The sequence below is a fragment of the Pleurodeles waltl genome, chromosome 6 (assembly GCF_031143425.1).
Source record: "Pleurodeles waltl isolate 20211129_DDA chromosome 6, aPleWal1.hap1.20221129, whole genome shotgun sequence".
Taxonomy (NCBI): Eukaryota; Metazoa; Chordata; class Amphibia; order Caudata; family Salamandridae; genus Pleurodeles; species Pleurodeles waltl.
This window is the reverse complement of record NC_090445.1, coordinates 544644184-544663578: the sequence shown is the minus strand read 5'-3', so window position 1 is coordinate 544663578 and position 19395 is coordinate 544644184. Positions and strand designations below refer to the sequence as shown.

General features: G+C 43.1%; 1 protein-coding gene across 3 annotated transcripts in view; it reads right to left on the bottom strand.

Moving 5' to 3' along the window:
- Positions 1-415: 415 nt before the first annotated feature.
- LOC138299967 (5' exonuclease Apollo-like) overlaps positions 416-19395 on the bottom strand; it is a 137109-nt gene continuing 118129 nt past the window's right edge. For all 3 annotated transcript variants that reach the window (XM_069238715.1, XM_069238716.1, XM_069238717.1), the window contains one exon: positions 416-2606. In XM_069238715.1, the coding sequence (XP_069094816.1) occupies positions 1408-2606 (1199 nt within the window). In that variant the 3' untranslated portion in view covers positions 416-1407. The remainder of the gene's footprint in view (positions 2607-19395) is intronic.

The window sequence follows — 19395 nt, the reverse complement described above, 5'->3', positions numbered from 1 at the left end:
AAACAAATTAACATAAGAAATGCCATGACATAAACCATATGTGCAGATGCACAGAGGGGCATCATAAACTTCTTGAGACTTTACCTCTTGTGAGTCGTATCCCCTCCCCCCGTTTTACAATGGTAATAATTAGCATATTACACCGCGCATCTGCACAAATACAACAGTTTTAACACAGAAACTACTTTTAAAAATACATAATTTACCCACTTCTAGACGTGTGTGTAATGTGTGCGTTAATTTCGGAACATGCGTCGCAGTAATGTATGTGCCTGCTATACGGATGCGACAGAAGATTAAAAAGTGTTCATTAAACATGAGCTGCAGAGGTTTATAAAATCTATTTCATAATCTATACTGGAGAGTCAAAGAGAATAAGTAAACCAATAACACACTTAAGCAATCCACAGCATAATGCAGCATACAGTTTTTATTGGGAGAACTGGCACAGTTTCATTTTAGAGACAGGTTGCAAAGGTCCCCCGAAGCCGGTCTCAGCATCATTATTCTGTTGACCTATACATTTTGTACTAGCGTTAAAAACTACATCTTATTTCAGGTGGCCTACAATGATCTAAAACTGCATGCCAACGCATGGTTTCTATCAAACAAACGCAGAAACGTTGTACTTCCATGTGAACACATACCACCTTTTTCGAAAACGAGTATTGATACAAATTGACAATATCGTTTACAAAATAAGCAAAGATAAATACAATAAAACCAAGAAGCCTTGTGTGGACCCTAATAAAACTCCCTTCAGACACTGAAGAAAACGTCTCGACGGTGTACACTAATCAATGTGATTGCTTGTAAATCAGACATAAAGAAGCAGAGCGGGACAGATACTTTATAAAATGGATGCCAGCAAATAAAGTGGAAAAAATATGAAAAACACAATGTAACTGTTGCGAATAAGACCACGTTTTTCAGTTGGGTTTCTTTCAGCAACTCTAATTTTGATTGCACTTTTATTACATCAAATGGAGATAATTACGATTTTTATCTTAATGCTGAATTTCAACATTCAATATTTTAATATGTGGATGTTATTTTGTCACTTTTTTTAAAACTGATATGCACAAGTTAATTTGCAGAATATTACTTGCAATCCAATCTGATTTATTCTTGACATATTCAATAAAATCGAACCACTCTGCTAGAAATATTCCACCGTCCTCCTCTACTGAAAAACAGGAAAATTCGATTTTACAAGGAATTTAGGATTAGTATATTGAGAAGGAGGCATACCAAAACACAATGCAAATATAACCAATCGGAGACAGCAGGCATCTGATGACACGGAATGGTGGTATACAGAAGAGGAAGACATACCGTTGGTTTCACATATTTATTAAAAACCATTGGTAATTCATGTTCTTGCTTCTTTCCCTCCTGAAAATGTGGTCATATAATTTCTATTGGCTTGATTTTGAACTTTTCACAATAGTTGTCAACTGCTCTGTGGAACTGCTCACTATTGTAGATAATCACTTTGCTTGGAGGAACCAAAGGAAATTGTTCCTTTTCCCCAAGATGTACACGGACAGCAGAACCCCTGGAAAGACTGTCAACAGAGCACTCCCTCACTTGTATAGAATGTGTCCTTGCTTCCTGGGCATTTACCAAGTGGTCTATCGTGGATGCCTGTTGCTTGGTGAAGTCAACAACCTCAGAGTTCGACGAAGATAGAAGGCCTTTCTCCGATAATGCCTTGCAACTACTTGTTCTGGCTGTGCGTCCTGCTATGAGCCACTGAACCAAGCGACTCTGAGAGCTCAACCGATGTCCATTCTTGTCCTCCATTACTGCAAAAGTTATGCTTTCACATGGCCTGGGGCAAACGGGTTCTTCAGGAGTTCCGTTCAATTGCCATTTATTTGCATTACCAGGCACCTCTGCATCTTTTCTCTTCCGTTCACGTGGCGAAAGTGTCTTGGAACCCTCTTCCATAGTAGCCAATGTCCCATCTACATGTGAATTTGTTTCACTCTTCTGATTCTCTCTCAGACTACAAAGCGCCTTCTGATGGAGTGTATTTTTCTCTGGGGATTCAAATATTACTCCTTTATGAATGTGATGAGGGGTGGATGGTAGTGGCCACCTTGCAGCGTTTCTACCCTCACAGCGTACACGTTGTTTTGAATGCCTCATAAACTCTTTAACAGATTCTGGAACCTTTACGTTTAACAAGGTCTTTTTGGGGGAGCTTAGATAATCCCTGAAATACATCTGACACATTTTGTTCTTAACAACCGGTTCTAAGGAGGAGGGCTTCAATATTTCTACGAAATCAAGCAGCTCTTCAAAGGACGAATGGTCAGAGTATGGGACGACGTGAATATCCTTGTGCCACTTATTAACTTGCCGGCTGGTTGGCAGAATTGCAATTGTTGGGTGAATGCGATTCCAGCGCATCATATTGGCATAGTTTACAGCAGAGTGCTCGACAGCAATGATCCTACCCGCTGCTTCATCTGATGTGAAAACATCTTCCAGTTCTAAAAGTTTTAGTAATTCAAGTCTCTGGGGACTCACAACAATCCAAGTTCGAAAAAAACGGGCTAATTCAACCAGTAGTGACTCTTTTCCTATGCTGTAAAGACCTGTTAAGAAGAACATTTTTAATGTGAGAAAAACTTGCTAAGCATTACATGACGTTCTGTTCTTTTAACAATAGTTCATCAATCCAAGGCCAACTGTGGACAGTTTTTAAACTATAAGTGCGTAAACTAAATGCAGATACTTAGCAATAGTGTACAAATTAACGTTTATTAAAAGTTCTTAAATACCTCATAAACATTAACATTTGTTATTTGTGTTTGTCCAAAGTTTGGCTTCACTGATTAAGTAAACATTTACAGTCCTAAAGGGCATTCAAGAATTTCAAGTGGGTTACTCCAGGATTTTTCCTATTGCAATGTTCACAATATTTTAATTCCCAAGGCTAGCTCTATTTGAACTTATTGGTCAGTTAATGATTTGGCACTAAAGAACAAGTCACTTACTTTTGGTAACGATTTATCTGGTAGAGACATATTGTAGTTGCAGATTCCTTACCTTAAAATTTACCCCAGGCGTCAGACTGGATCTGGAGATTTTTTTTTATTTGAGCAGTACCTTTGCGTGCCCGTCATGTGGCGTCGGTAGGCTCCACATCAGTCGTTGGCGTCGTGGTCACTGTGATGAAGTCGGGCTCGTACATAGCCTCGCAGTGATGTCAGATTCTTTTCACGACTTTCCCCACCAAAGCGCAGAGCCATGAAGAACACTGAAAATGGTGCACCAGAGCTAAGGCCCTGAAAAGGGAATCCCTGTCTCTAGAAATTAATTTGCAAGAGGGGAGGATAAGGTGGGCTGGTAAGGAATCTGCAACAAGAATATTGATCTACCAGATAATTCGTTACAGAAGGTAAGTAACTTGTTCATCTGATAGAGACTTCTAGTTGAGGATTCCTTACCTTAGAATACATACCCAAACAATATCATTCTTGGTGGTGGGCTGCGATCCGAGATCATACTAAGAAGTCCTGCAAGACCAAACAACCAAAGTAGCCGTCTCTGCGGACTCTACTGTCCAGGCAGTAATGTTTTGTGAACGTGTGCAGGGATGCCCACGTTGCTGCCTGGCAGATTTCCAGGACAGGAACTCTGCGTGCAAAAGCTGTGGTAACAGCAGTTGCTATGGTGGAGTAAGCATGCAAGCCTTCAGAGGGTTGGTTCTTTGCCAAAGCGTAGCACATTTTTAGGCAAAGTAATTCCCACCGGGAGATGGTACGCTTTTGCACCGCCTTCCCTTTCTTCGCACCCACATATCCAACAAAGAGTTGATCGTACACCCGTAAATCTTTGGTACGATTGAGGTAGAAAGCCAACGCTCTTTATGGATCCAGACGGTGGAGTCTCTCCTCTTCATGAGAAGGATGTGGAGGTGCATAAAAAGCAGGCAAAGTGATGGATTGGCCTACATGAAAAGGTGTAACTACTCTGGGAAGAAAGGAGGCGCTCAAACGTAGCACCACTTTGTCAGGGTGAACAGAAAAAAATGGGGGCTTTGAAGAAAGAGCCTGAAGCTCACTCATTCTGCAAGCAGAGGTGATGGCAACAAGAAATGCTGTTTTGATGATAAGGAGTCACAAGGGACAATTGTGTAACGGCTCAAAAGGAGCACACATTAAGTAAGTGAGGACACGACTGAGGTCCCACTGGGGCATGATAAATGGAGTGGGGGAAACAAATGTCCCTTAAGGAACATACCAACAACAGGAGACTTAAAAAGGGAAGGTTGGTCTGGCAATCTAAGAAAGGCTGAGACAACCGATAAATAAACTTTAAGGGTGCCCAAAGCAGAGCCCTGCAGGGCTAAGGAAAGGATGAACAAAATAACCTCATAAAGAGAGATGCAGAAAGGGGATCAAAAGACATGTTGGCACACCATGCCACAAGTTTATGCCAACAACAAGGGTTTACCACTTTGGTGGATGGACGCCTGGCTGCCAAGATAACGTCACAGATTTTGGGCAGAAGGTCAAAAGCTGTCAACTGCTGCCGCTTAATCTCCATGCATGAAGGCGAAGATTAGACAGATTCGGGTGGAGGATCGTCCCCTCTTGCTGCAACAGAAGATCCTCCCGAAGGGGTGGTCTGATTAGAGGATCTGTGGCCATGCTCAGTAGCTCTGGATACCATACTCTCTGTGCCCAGTCCGGAGCCACAAGGATTACTTGGGCTTCATCGTTATTGATCTTCTTCAGAACACTGGACAAAGTGGTATTGGCGGAAAGACGTAAAGGAGGCCTGAGTTCCACTCGAGATGAAAAGCGTCGCCGAGCGAGTGCCGCCTTGGAAACTACAACACGCAAAACAGCTGACATTGCGTGTTTTATGCAGAGGCAAACAGCTGTAACCAAGACTCTCCCCACTGCTGAAAGAGACCTTGCACTACCCCTGGATGGAGATACCATTCGTGACCAACCATACATCGATGGCTGAGTTAATCTGCTCTGGCGTTCATAGAGGCTGCCAGATGTTGAACCACCATGGTAATTCCCTGATGGGCTAGCCATGTCCAGAGGCACAGAGCCCCTTGAAAAAGGGGTACAGGACCTCACTCTGCCCTGTTTGTTGCAGTACCACAAGGTGGTAGTGTTGTCCATGAACATCTGCACCACTTTCCCTTTGAGAGAGGTAAGGAATGCAGACTCCGCCTCTCCCATTTGGCCACCCCAGCCCAGGAGTGACGTGTCTGTCACTACTGTAAGATCTGGCTGGGGAAGGGAGAGGGGATCTGCAGTTGACCCAATACTGATTGGAAAGCCACCATTGTGGGTCTTTTCGCAGTCCCCTCCAAGAACCGGACCATGTCGGAGAGATTCCTCTGATGCTGTGCCCACTGGAGCTTCAAGTCCCACTGCAAAGCCCACAAATGCCATCTGGTATGTGCTACCAGCAATATGCAGGAGGCAATGAGGCCCAGCAGCCTCAGAATCATTCTCACCGAAACCCAGGATAGAGGCTGAAACATCGGAATCATAGCCTGAATATCTTGGACACACTTTTCAGGAGGAGAGGCCCAAAACTGCACTGTGTCTGGAACATCTCCAATGAAGGGGAGTGTATGTCAGGGAGTCAAGTGTGACTGGAATGGTTATAGTGAACCCCAGAGAGTGCAGAAGGTTAGCCGTAGTCTGAAGGTGGGAGACAACTCTGTGGGGTGTGTTTGCCTTCAACAGCCAGTCGAGGTAGGGGAAGACTGAAACCCCTAACCTGCGCAGATGAGCTGCAACCACTGCCATCACTTTCGTGAACACCGAGGGATGCTGGTAAGGGCGAAGGAGAGCACGGTAAAATGAAAGTGTTCATGACCTACCACTAATGGCAAGTAACGTCTGAGGGCAGGCAAAGCGAGTATTTTCAAGTAAGTGTCCTGCAAGTCCAACGCTACCATCCAGTCTCCTGGGTGCAAGGCAGACACAACCTGAGCCAGAGTGAGCATTTTAAACTTTTCCTTCTTGAGGAAGAGATCGAGTGCCTGAAGATCTATGATAGGAGGTAAGCCCCTTAGGATGATCTGCAAAACCCACCTGTCAGTTGTGATGGATTCCCAGTGAGGCCAGTGATGGCGGATTCTGCCTCCAACTGGTCTGAGATGGGGGAACAGACTAGCAAGGTTTGGAGGCTGCAGCAGGGGTGGGTTCCCTGTCCCACAAGTATGTGGGAATCCGCATGCCCGGCCACACAGGGGCTGAGAAACATGGGTGGCACTGTGGCTGGGGAAGGGATGCAACAGGGAGCACCTTCTGTGGCCACAAAAGGGACAAAAGGCAGACCGTTCGGGGTAAGGGCAGCTGAAAAGCCAAGGGACCGAGCTGTAGCTCGGGACTCCTTAAATCCCTCAAGCGCCGAGTCCGCCTGGTCTCCTGAGAGACGGGTGCCATCAAGGGCATGTCCATAAGGGTTTGTTGGACATCCCCCGAAAAAAACAGATGTCCTCTACCAGATGTGACGCCTAAAGGACACCGTTGATGCAACCATTCTACCCAGAGAGTTGGTGGTGTCCAGCCCACAAAGAATAGTTAACTTCACTGTCTCTCTCCCATCACAGCAACTTGACGGAAGATAGCCCGGGCCTCCTCTGGGATCTGCAGCAAGAACTGTGCAAACCGTATCCCACAATGAACGGGTTTAACGACCCAAAAGGCATGCGGTGTTCATCTACTGCAGCGCCAGACCGACGCCACCTAACGGCACGCTAGGGTACTGCACAAAGAAAAATCTCTGGATCCAGTCTGATGCCTGGGGGAAATTCTAAGGTTAAAGAATCTGCAACTAGAAGTCTCTATCAGATTGAATAGTGTTCCTATGGTGGCAAACGGGGTATTAGGTCATGTGATCCTCAGCCTCAATCCATTCAGAATGTGGTGACATGTTATTTTAGCGAGTACGTCTTCTACTACTTTCATTTTCGATTATATTTTTGCTCTTTTTTCTTTTTAATGTTGGATTGGTGAATATGACCAATTGTAACTTCTGCTGAAAAATTGCAAACTAGTAAGTATACACCTAGAAGAATAAGTTACTTATCTTATTAACAATATTTCTGCTGATCTTCATACAGATTCCTCATCTTATGAATATCCTCCAAGTGCCATATTGGATCCAGAAACATTCCTCCCACAATAGCTCTCAAGCTCCTTTAGGTAGTGCCAAGCAGATCCAGCTGACCTTTACCCTCCCAGAATGCCAAAGCACCAAGTCATATAAGGCAAGAAATGGAGTGCTGGAATCAGTTCCTAGGACATTTTCCATGCCCCACTAAGGCATGGGAGGGCGGCGAAGAATCTGCAAGAAAATATAGTATCCACCACATGGATAATTAATGAAGGACAGTAACTTTTCCGTCTGATGGATACTTGTTCCCAAAGCATTACTCAGAGGGAGATGGGACAAATTACTGCCAAATAACAAAGGAAATTAGGCAACAAGCAAAGGTAGCAAAATTACTCCTCACTGTTTGTTTGAGCTGCGAGGCAATAACGTTTCCCAAATGTATGTAAGGAGGACACAAAGAGATTCTCTGCCAAATATCAGCCACAGGGAAGTCTCTTTTGAGAACCATAGGAGAAGCCAAGGCCCTTTTAGAGCGGGTGCGAATGGCAGATGGAGGGTATTTCTTGGACAAGGGGTAGCAGATATTTATGAAAAGCAGCCCAACGTGAAATTGTATGCTTCATATTTTTTGCTCCATGAAAAAAGGCCCCAAACTAGGTTTCCTTTAAGCTGCTGGAGCACCATCACTGTCAATACTCACCACTAAGGGAGACTGCAGAAGCAGGCAGTTCAAAGGCATCTCCTATCAAACATTACAGAAGGGCCTGTTCATGAGTGACGGACGGGTGTTCTGGGCAGGAATTTGAGGAAGGTTATATTCTGCTTTTTTGCAGTTTTATATAGCACATATGTGTCCAATGGCATTGGAGCACTTAATTAGCACCACAGTCTATTACATAAGGTCAGGTTTTCTCTCTTTTTTAGGCACGCAGAAATTGAGTGGTTTGGCCAGGATCAGTGAATACCAGGACTCAAATCTACTCTCCCAGTTCCAAAGTCAGCAGCTCTGACTGTTAGGCCACGTCCTCCTTTGCACTAAACGACCAAAATCATCTCAGGGTGAGATGTGTAGAAGGTAGGACACATTTCAGGCAGGCTATTTCCACACACACTAACTTGAATGCAGGCGTTCTGTAGTATACATAACTAAAGGGCAGGTGGTTTAATAACTGTGACTGATGGTCGAGCAAGGTTACACATTCTCTGTGGGCACAGTAATTCTTAAGGATAAAGAAGAAGCACAGAAATTAAGCACTGTGTGAATATTATCCTGCAACATGGATTTTGATGGACATTCTTTGGCATTTCTTGACTTGATTTGCACTACATCTTGTGTTTCATGAGTGTACCGGATGATTTCACACCTCACTTAAAAACATGGCTGTTTTCAAGTAAAGCGGACAAATATGCTCTAAGTAGCACCATGTAATCACACATGAACAGAGCAGTAATTCCTCCAAAATCTTACTGCAAATGTGCAAAGTTGTTTACAATTGAACACGCTCTGAAACAAGGATGCAGGCAAACATTGTCTTTTCACACAAAGAGAAAACATATTAGAGGGACTATTGGCCAAAGAGACGATCCACTTTGCCTCATCATAAGTATCAGTGTAATAATATACTGCACACACGGAGACCTGCCTATGCTTCACAGGTGTGTGTGTGAGAAGGAGGAAAGAAAAATGGAAGAGTGACGGACTGGCCCAACTGAAAGGCAGATAAACCTTTTTCTAGAAATGAAGGGTGAGCACAAAGAACAAGTTTATCCAAACTGAATACAGTGAAAGTTAGCTGAACCATCAGGCTCTTAAGCTCACTGTGTCTACAGGGCAGTTATTGCCAATAACAAAACAGGTTTCATGGTCAGTAGTCAAAATGGGTAACTGAGCACTGACTCGGATGGGGCCACCATGAGGAAGGTAATACAAATTTAATTCTCAATGTGGAATAGTAAACGGAGCAGAAGGACCCAAAAAGATCAGAAATTGTTCCACTAGTGTTGATTTAAATAATGAAGGCTAGTGAAAGAGAAACTTGAAGATGAATTAGGGAAGCTAAATAGCCTTGCAACAACTACAAAGTGATGTTAGGCATGAGAAAGTATAAATCAATAAACCATAGTAAAGTGGGAACAGAAAAGATTCAAACCTTCACAGTCGCATCAGTCAACAAACTTATTTCAGTGGCCTGATACATGTTTTTTTGTGCAGGTTTATTGCCATCTAAGATGACATCTGCCAGGTTGCTGGGTGATGCAGCTCAATCCCTGCGTGTGCAGCCACAGTGCTAGAGGATTGGCATGGGGGAATCAAGCAACTTGCTGTGAAAGCGGGTTCACCCTCTGTGGAAGATGGAGAGGGATCCAAGTGCTGGGTTCCAACAGATTGGCATTTCAAGTCCTCCTCACCAAATATGGGTCTACTGATTGTGCTCGATTTTCCAGCACCTTCTTTAGGACTTTGATAGAGGCAACATTGGTGGGTATTCAAACGGGAATGTCCCTTGAATTGTAAACAGTTGTGTCCCCTACCCTGGGAGCCAAACTGCATGTACCTGGTGCTGGACCTGGAGGGGTGCAGGAAGGGTTCTCTCCATGGTGACAGAGGACTACTGTCCCTGTGAAGAAATTTGAATCTAGTGAGACCAGACACTTATCTGTATCACACGAGTGGTGAACACATGAATTCTTGTGTGTGGTCTGGGTGTTAAACACATTGTACATGTCTGAGTGAACCAGAGTGAAGGTGGCCGGTGTGTTCCATTTTGGAAACACCTAGCTTATCCATGTGCACAAAATGAAGGTGAGGTTACTTTCCCGGATAGTGGAAAGGTACTGCACTGGAGTTCTGAAACTGGAGGGAGGGAATTTAGACACTGAAGTGTGGAAAGAGGAGAATAGCTTCCCTTGGAAATCTAATGAGTTCCTTATGCTGCAGAGAGCAGTTGATTAGTCTCCCTAAATACTTCCCTTTGGTGGATTAAAGGGGTGTATGTTGGGACTGCAGATGCGGCTGTCAAGAGTGTGAACGATTCTTCAGAAAGACAGTTGTCTCTCTTACAGATCACTGGTAGGGGAGGATGATGATAGCCAGGTGCAGAAAGTTCACAACTCTGCATCTATTGGGGGGTTTCCCAACCAGGTGCTGACCCTGCTGTGAGAAGCATCACTCTAGACAAAGGCTGAGTCTGGAAGAGAGCCTCAGAAGGTTACATGAAAGAACCAATCCAAACAGTTTGTGAAACAACAAAGAATACACAACTCCTGTACTCTATATAAGAGCGGGAATTGAAGAACCATTTCTTTGTTCCAGTTCCAAATTCTCTTTGACTAAGCAGGGGATGATCCACAGAGTACCCAGACAGCTACTGTAAAAAAAAAAAACAGAGGACTGGTGTCTTCCTGATAGCTACCCTCCCACTGGAAGTGCGGCCAATTGGACCAAACCACCAAAACAGCACTAAACTGCCTTGAAGTGACTCGTCTGCTATCCCCAGACATGTGATAAGTGACTTACATTGCTACCTCGACTCTGAGAGGACCAAGCTGCTGCTTCAACAACAACAACCACCAATCCAAGAGGAAAGTAGAAACGGTCGCAAGTTGCAGGCCCATCCAATACAGTGCTCCAGGAAGAGGGCCACCAATTGAAGCCAGCCACACGCCTGTTGCTGCTTCTAGACAGTGCTGCGCTGTCTGTTTCTGCTTGGAAGGAGTGGAGTAGTGTATTGGCACATCTATGTCAGCGTATTTTCCCCAAGCACAGAGAAACAGGATTCAAGAGTGGGAAGCTACAGTGAGGCCTACTGCAGACCGAAACAGTTGATGAGAGGCTGCTACTGCTTTCCACACCAAAATGGGGATGGAGTGGAGTTCAGAGAGTGCTGCATCTAGATCAAAGGTGGCAGGATGGGGCATCTTTACCAGGCAGCAGTAGTCTCGTACAATAAACTCAGAGTTTCTTTCTGTGTCACATGTAGTACTGTGCTTTAATGTGTATTAAAGTGCTTCTCTTTTATTAAGATAAGCAGTGGGTTGGAAAATCTTACTATTACACTGCAGGATGTCTGTTGAATGCAGCACCTGTGTACCCCCAAACTAACCCCGCTGAGAAGTCAGTGGCTGCTTGCCACTGCTACCACTGAGCGTCAACTGCTGAAGGGTTGCACTTTGCCCTGTTTATGCAGCTTTAGTAGGACATATCCCTGGACATCAATGTCAAAGCCCACTCCCTACAACTGTGGCCTAGTTGCCCCTGTTCACTTCGTACACACCCCACCTCAAATGGGGTCTGACAGAAGGAACGCTGAAAGCAGACTGACACCAGCTGAACTTGAAGGCCCCCAAAGAATCATTCTGAGAGAAATATACAGCACAAAACAAATGACACACCTAGTTCAGGGCTGTGACATAGCGAACGATGCATGGAACACACCAATCTGTAGAAGATCATGTCCATCACTAAAAGATGAATTTCATAGTCATGATCCTCCATGAGAGGCGATTCAGCACAACCACCCTCAGACTGACCACAGATGTGCTGCTACTGGAAACACACCCTAGTGCAGTCCCTATAACCATAAGAGAAAGGCCGCTCAGAAGAGGGTTCAAGAGCCCACACTGTGCTAACTGTTGAGTTCATGGATAGTTGTTGTGTATTCTGACAGGACTTGAATGTCGCTCCGTGAGAAAGACGGAGAGCAATGTAAACTGCCTCAACTCAAGCAGAATGGGATGTTGGTGTATGCATTGATGACAATCATTACCCTTGTGCTGTCATCTCTTCTAAATGAACATCCAGCCAGTGCTTTAAATGGAAAAATAGAAGTGCAGGTACTCTCTATCAGAGTACCTGCTTGTTTCTGAGAAGTGCCGGTACTCTCCAATGAAAAGTGTTACGTTTTTCTTGAGATATGCCGGTACTCTCCCTCTCAAAATAAAAAAGTGCCGGTACTCAGTACCGGAGAGTACCGGCCCATTTAAAGCACTGCATCCAGCCTAAGCGGGAGGCTGCCATAATAACAATTGTCTTAAATTGCAGAGGTCCGAATGGATGATCCACCAGGAGCTTGGAAGGGTACATGTACCAATGGAGGTCCGAGAGAGCGGACTTCAGGCAAGGGCCGGAATAACACTTTTTTCCAGGGTGGAAAAAGAAAAGTGTACGTAAAGTGAATCTGAAAGTCGTTTAGCAGATTTTAGCGTGAGCAGATGTACCTGTGTATTTGCTCACGTATAAACAGAATTCACAAGCGTTTGTTAGACATGCACCAATATGGTCTACTTGTATAAACTCTTATGTTTGAATTTCTGAATGGTGTGAATTTGAAACCAATGCAAGGACATATGCCAGCCGGTGCACATATCTGACGCTCTTTAAGAATTAGGCCCTGAATTTATATTCATGTCGCCCATGATGGTTTTATAATAATTCTTAATTTATTTATCTTTTCCAAATCTTTGGTATGCAAACAACACATTTTACAAAATAATGCCACAGAGAAATGGTATTTAAAGTTGCACAGTAGTTCAGAAAACCTGTTTTTCCAGTTGCAAATGTTTTTGTCTACATTTTATTTTCAAAGTATTTACCAATCTTACATCTTAGGCATGTCTTGTATTTAATTAAGGAGCACTGTAAGTGTGTTATAAAGAACTGTCTTTATACTGGAACTACTGCCAGTAATGCAAGCTGAGCTCACAACATGTCCTTATAGCACTGATCTTCATAGTAAAGGCTTTGTGTTAATGAACCATGTATATATATATATATATATATATATATATATATATATATATATATATATATATATATATATATATATATATATATATATATATCTTATACAGTGGCGGTTTGCACTGTGTAGATATGGTTCAGCTGCACTTTTCATTTGAAAGTATTTTTTGATAAGCCTATAACTTTTGATCCTGTGCACGGATCTGCATCAAAATAGATCAATAATACCTTCCTATTTTTCTATACAAACGTTTGCTCACACCAATAGAAAAAATTCTGAATGGACTTAAGCCAAATCTGATATGAAAGTAGAACTTTTCTCAGAAAAAGTGCCTTCATTGGTCTGATGTAAAACCGTTCACTAATTTTTCAGATACAACTCTTAAAGCCGACATTTAGTCTTGCAAAGGTTGACACTTTTGTATACTTCTCCTGTTTTAGAGTAAAAGAATGTCAACAGCTATCACATTTGAAAATTTTATCGAATGCGATTGGCTGAAGATGGGCTCAGAAAAACTTTTTGCAGCCATCTCGAAATGCACCACTTTCAATTAAATGAAAACTGTGATTTTTACGCTGTGGACAAAATATTTCGCAACCATTTTTTTTTTGGGTGGGGGGGGGGGGGGTGCGGGGGGTGTTGGGTTGGATTCACCGTTAAAATAGGATAATTGCCAAACCGCAAAGGAGCGCTGTGGAGCACCCAGAAATATAGAAAAATGTTCCAAAAAAGCTCACAAAAACGGTTGAAGGTGCGAAAATTTAAATTTCAATAAAAATCGTGATTAGCAGCCACCATTTTAAGAAAACAAAAAGTTGCCATTTGTCCTGCATATTGAGGTTTTCATTAAAATTGCACATTCTCAACAAAAATTGAAAACTGAAACATAAGGGAAAATAACTCTCTCATAACAAAAGCTTCTTGGTACTGCCAATAAAGAATGTGAGCAGCGAGGTTCGGATCACAGTGCACGTTTCCCACACACCTATTGGTGTGTGCAGGACCTGGCTACAGGCCTGTTACCAATTCTTAATGTGCAAAGCGTGGACTGGCTGCCCATTCTGGGTCAGGCACAGAACTGGGTTGCCCAAACAGGGCGGGGTGGGTGGAGTGCCTAGCTTCAGGCCAGGCCCTGTAGCCAATATGAAGTAAAAAGAATGCAATCCTCTGCCACTTTCCCAGAAGAGCACCACATCCTTGGCAACAAACTCCACCTCTAGGATCAAGGCATGGGTGGCTGAGCAAGTGCTGGAAGAAGGAAGGTGGTCCATAGAGGAAGACAGGAAGGTGAGGACATAGCCCTAGCTTGAGTACTTAGCAATGCAGGGTTATCTTCTTTCAATTTGTGGAGAAATGGGAGACCCTCCATCCATGGGAAATAGGTGGTGCAGAGAGGGGGTGAGAAGCAAAATAGGTTTTGAAAAGATCCAGCAGACAATGGCAGAGGAGATTTGAGATATTCAGTTGGAGTTCATCAGATCCACACAAAAAAAGATAGCCCAACTAATTCACCCCTATAATGTCCTCCTCCAAAAAGTCTATTGGGAAGCTGTCCAATATATTTTATGTGATACAGCTAAGTTATGTGATTACCACAATTTTAATTAACAAATGAGTGTACATTTGTAAGGCAAAAAGAAAAAAGGGCAAAGAGAAAGAAACGTTGAAAAAACGTTTGGAAAAAAGGGAGAGTAGCTATCACCTCACTTGAGCAACAGAAGGTGGGTCTTTGTCAGTAATCTTGAGAGATCACTTGAGTTTTTCATCATCAGTAGGAAATTACAATATCTAAATCCAGACTAACCTGTAGTGTCACTGCTATTCCCCTGAATGCTTTCACCTCACAGTGTCCTTGCTATTAGGGTGCAGAGTTGTATTGCTGCCTTATACTATCAACCCTATGTAATACTCATCTCTCTTCTAAGTGAGGTGACCGCTAGGTCCCTGCATTCTACGGAACTATCCTAAAGACTATTAAAATTGCTGTCAGGCAAATACATCTAACTAATTACTGGTGTATCTGCACTCCTGAAGGTGTCTAAAAAAGCATATATTAAAATGTTGACATGTTTCTCCATATAATTTGTGGATTTATCACTATATATAAGTGTTAGTGTGCACATTCACAAGTCTCTGACCAGCCTCTTTAATTCTGGCACTATAATCTGTCCCTTCTGTTTCTCAATTAATCTCCTTCTCCATGAGAGGACATTGAGAGGTAATACAGCCAGTGTAGTCGCTTTAGTGATGTCACATAACCTTGTGACCTACAGATCACCCAGATGAAAACTCAGGGGACTGACTTTCTTGTTTCGATCCCCCGAACGAGCAGGTGGCATTTGAAAAAACGCTGTAAGAGTGAACAAATATAGATGTCATAAATTCCTTTGTACTCTTCTTTTTTGATACTTGTTTGTTAGATTTACCCTGCCCGAAAAATACAGTACATCTGTTGGGTGGGATATCTGAATCCTCTGGGACGGTTGCCATGGTGAGAGGCTGAAAGCCCAGTACTCCGGCAAAAATGTTTTACCAAGAGGGGTCAGTCACACTGAGTATACAATAGCGCAACTGTTTTTTAAATGTTCTATGTAGAAGGTAGCCTTCTCCCTAAATAGCTATGACTAGTACATCTGTGTTTTTTTTTTTTCACAATAAATACAAAAATGTTTGGGTTGGGCTAGGTTTGACCCATAAATCACTGTTTTCCCTCTTTTAGATGGGGCACTCAAAGAAGAGAATGTTATTGTATAGATGAGGAAAACCAATAATCTTGTGCTTTCGTCTCCGAGTGAAATTAAAAGGGTTCAGGCCGGTATCTATGCTAGGCATTGTTATCTGAATCAGTACTGAAAAGTTCCTCTATCTTAATGAACGTTTGGGCCCTACCAAGATACTCTGCCACGGGGGCTTAACTAAAATAGGTGCAAACCTTCTATTTGGCCACTAGGGCAATGGCAGTTGACTCTGAACCTGTAAGCAGCACTGTGGTCAGCACCAACATCGACGTAGTAGGCAGCACTGATGGCACAACTGCTACATTTTAGTAGGGAAGTACGTCTTCAGACATAGTGCCAAGGTCGCGGGCATTGGGCTCACAATAGAATGGTGTAGGCATCGCCAGTACAGGCCCGCCCTTGGGAAATTGCTCAAAAGTGGAGTTGGGGTGAGAAGGGTCGAAGTCATTCTGAAAATGACCAGCAAGGCCTGATAAAAGACCAAGGCCTAAGAATGTTCAGATGATGGAGCTGGGAATTCCGTCCTCATGTTTTCCCAAATCAAAAATGGCTCCAATGATTAGGAAGAGATCTGTTTTGTTTGGGGAATGGCCTTGATGCTCTGAACAGTACTGGAAGTAGGACAGTTTCTTTTTAGGGAGGAGATGACTTAGCTTTCTTATGCTGCTATTTTGTAAGAAGAGCTTTTTGGAGATCATGTTGGGGTATTCTTGCTGGACAAACCAGTGTGGCATACTATATCCTGGTAGCCTATAGGCACACCCCCTTTCTTTCCAATCCTAGTTACCATACGTCTACCCACTGCAGTAACAGTCATTTAAGGTAACCTCTAGGCAACTTCTCTGTGTTCTCTGCAGTACAACACAAACTTGATTTATAGTTTCAGTCTATTGAAGCTTCCCTTCTTTTAACACAGAGTATTAAAAATGTAGTTGAGAATCTTCAAGAACATGTAATGTTATGTCACTTGGGGCAGTGTAGGTCCCTAAACTCTTTCCAAAATTAAACTACCAGTTGTTACTGAACCCCTTTTGATTGCCTTGGACTGTTTTTACTAACTTCTCCATCACTAGCAGCCACCACAGCCTATTCATATATGTTGATCCGGTTGGGGGTGTTTGCTTTGAACTAGTATAGCCTGCTTTGCTGCAAGCAGCACATGTGAAATTAGTTTATGCATGAAGTTGATACAGGCCTTCAGATTGTCGGTCCATTACCTTGTCAATAGTTTGCAGTACATTTTACCAAAAGGGTTTCACATTTGGGCACAGCAACAGCATATAAGTTGATGAGAGAGATCTTGCACTGGTCTTGTATTCTGGGTGCTGAACCCAATGCCTCACCTGTATATATCAGAAGTACACAGTTTCAGGAAGGCCATATTCGGTTTGGAGCTGTTGACAGGGCTTCACCTTTCCCAGTAAGATCATTTCTCAGTGTTTTGCAACCTCTATCCAACCATTGTTGAAAATGGCACCTGTCTAGTGATGGTGTGAACTTGCTATTTTCCAAGAAGGGTATAAATGGAGAGGGGAATGTGCTCATTTACGGGCTTCCATCCTGCTCCCTACTCTAAATGTGACACCTGTGATAAGGATATAAATAGCTTAGGATTTCTTTGGGATCTCCTAGACCAAGGCGTTGCCAATAAAGGCCTACTCCCAATTGGCTTGTCCATCATGCTCCACCCTTTAAAAGTGCCCTACTTCAACGAATGAAGAATCTTGAATGGGCTGTGCAATAACGGAGTAGCATGGGTACTCTCAGTCCCCCCTTTTTGAGTCCCACTCTATATTGATTCCTATTAATACTTTCCTTCTTCCCCTATCACACAAAGTCTGCACAAAGGGACAGAAGCTCAGCAACATATTCTTAGCTATGTGCAATAGAAGTGTCTGAAATAGGTTCAAGATTTTTAGAAGGATTGTTATTTTGAGGGCGGTGATCTGCTCCACTGTTGACAGTCTTACGCTTTCAACTTTCCATGTCTATTTTCACAGTTATCTTTAGCTTTTTGAGGTTCAGTTCCCTAGTTCTTGTTTAGGACACCAGCAGGTCCAACCTGAAATATTTGACAAAAGTTTACACTCACTTTAGAGAAGTCTCATTCTTTAATTTCTGCATCTGTTTCTTAAAGGATGAGATGTTTAGGATTTCAGAAGGTTACTTTTAAGTTTGAAACATGATACTAGTTGAACATCTTGGATTTCCCTCATCAGGTGTGGTAGACACTCCAAAGAGTCCACCAGAGAGAGCAGAATAATGGATGAAAATAATTCACTCTGACATGGTTGGGAGCCCACTTTTCTTCTGTTTGTTTTCTGGGTGAGGAGGATAGGCAGCTGGGAAGTAGAGGACGTCTTGTAAAATGGTGGCTGTAAGCCCATCCATGCCAGACGCTTTGGGCAAATGTAGGACAGATAGTTCTTAAGCTCTCCAACTTTACAATTGGTTCAACTAATTTTTCAACAACCGCTGATCTTTTTGGTTGGTATGACTGTAATCTATGTCCGCTGTTGGTGGGCCTGTGTCAAAGAGACAGTTATAACATTTTTGTGAACATTTAGATTTGTACCCTTCCTGCACACAGTTACAGCCCTTTTTATCCTTCACCTCCATGACAGAGCGTTTTGCCTAGCGTGCTCCAAGCAGATTTCCCAACAATGTGTCAAGCTTATTACACAACTCCTAAAATCCCTGGTCAAGCTTATCCAAGAGGTAGTTTGCTCATTTCCTGGGTCCTTTCCTGTTTACTCACCATTGTAATGTCTGGGATTGTGTATGCTTATAGGATTTTAATAAGTCACTGAGGTCTTACCTGAGTTGGGTCAGAAGTGCTTCTCTCGTTTTTTTGAGCAATGTTGATCCTAGTTTAAAACTGCCGCTTAGGATCGCTTTTAATGCTTCCCACAACATCAAGGCCTTATCTTCCCACTTTATCGTTATGCATGAATATTCAGCTGTGCTTGCTTTATATTAGCCAGGCAATTCTGCAATGCATCATTAAGGGGATTCAACCTTCTTCCTTCTCTGTTGGTGAGTGCCGGGGCATTCCAGGAAGCCAGTTAGTAGACCATGGTCTGAAAGTGTTATGGGTCCGCGGCTCTTTTCCAGTAGTTCCGTCAGCAATCCCCTATGAAAAGGGACATGATCTTTGAGAATGTAACTCCTGCAGGCAGGTAAATAATAGGAGTATTTGGGTCAGAGCTGATGCCTGCTCCTTCATCCATCAATCAGGCTCAGTTTGTCTACGGGAGTATAATCTGCCAAAGATATGACCACTGTTCATTCTGTTCTATTATGGATCCTATCCAATTCCCCACTGATCAACAAGTCACTAAGAGACGTATGTTTCATGCCACTAATTGATCCTGTCTTTGGTTAGGACTGTATATAGAACATAAATAGGAAGTATATAGGAAGTATATAGAATCAATTGTTATTGGTTCAACATTGTGCGTGCCTCTCATACAACTCACTGATCCACGTTATCTTCCAAATGGCCCTGTACTTTAAAGGAACAGTGTTGTTACGATCCTGCCATAAAAGGTGTGGTTCTCAAATGTTCCCAATGTCTGCGTTTAACAGCCTAAGCATGTGTAGTCTCAGCTTCCCAGCATTGTAAGCTGTAACAGACAGACTAGGCTTTTCTCTTTTAGTTGCAGTGAGCTTTTTGCTATTTAGAAGGTTGTTTCCTCGGTACCCACCAGTTTCTGAAACCTTGTTGGTGGCATTATTCAACTTTCCCTCCCCCAAACATTGTCTCTAGCAAGCAATTCTCCCCCAACTTCACAACCTTAACAATG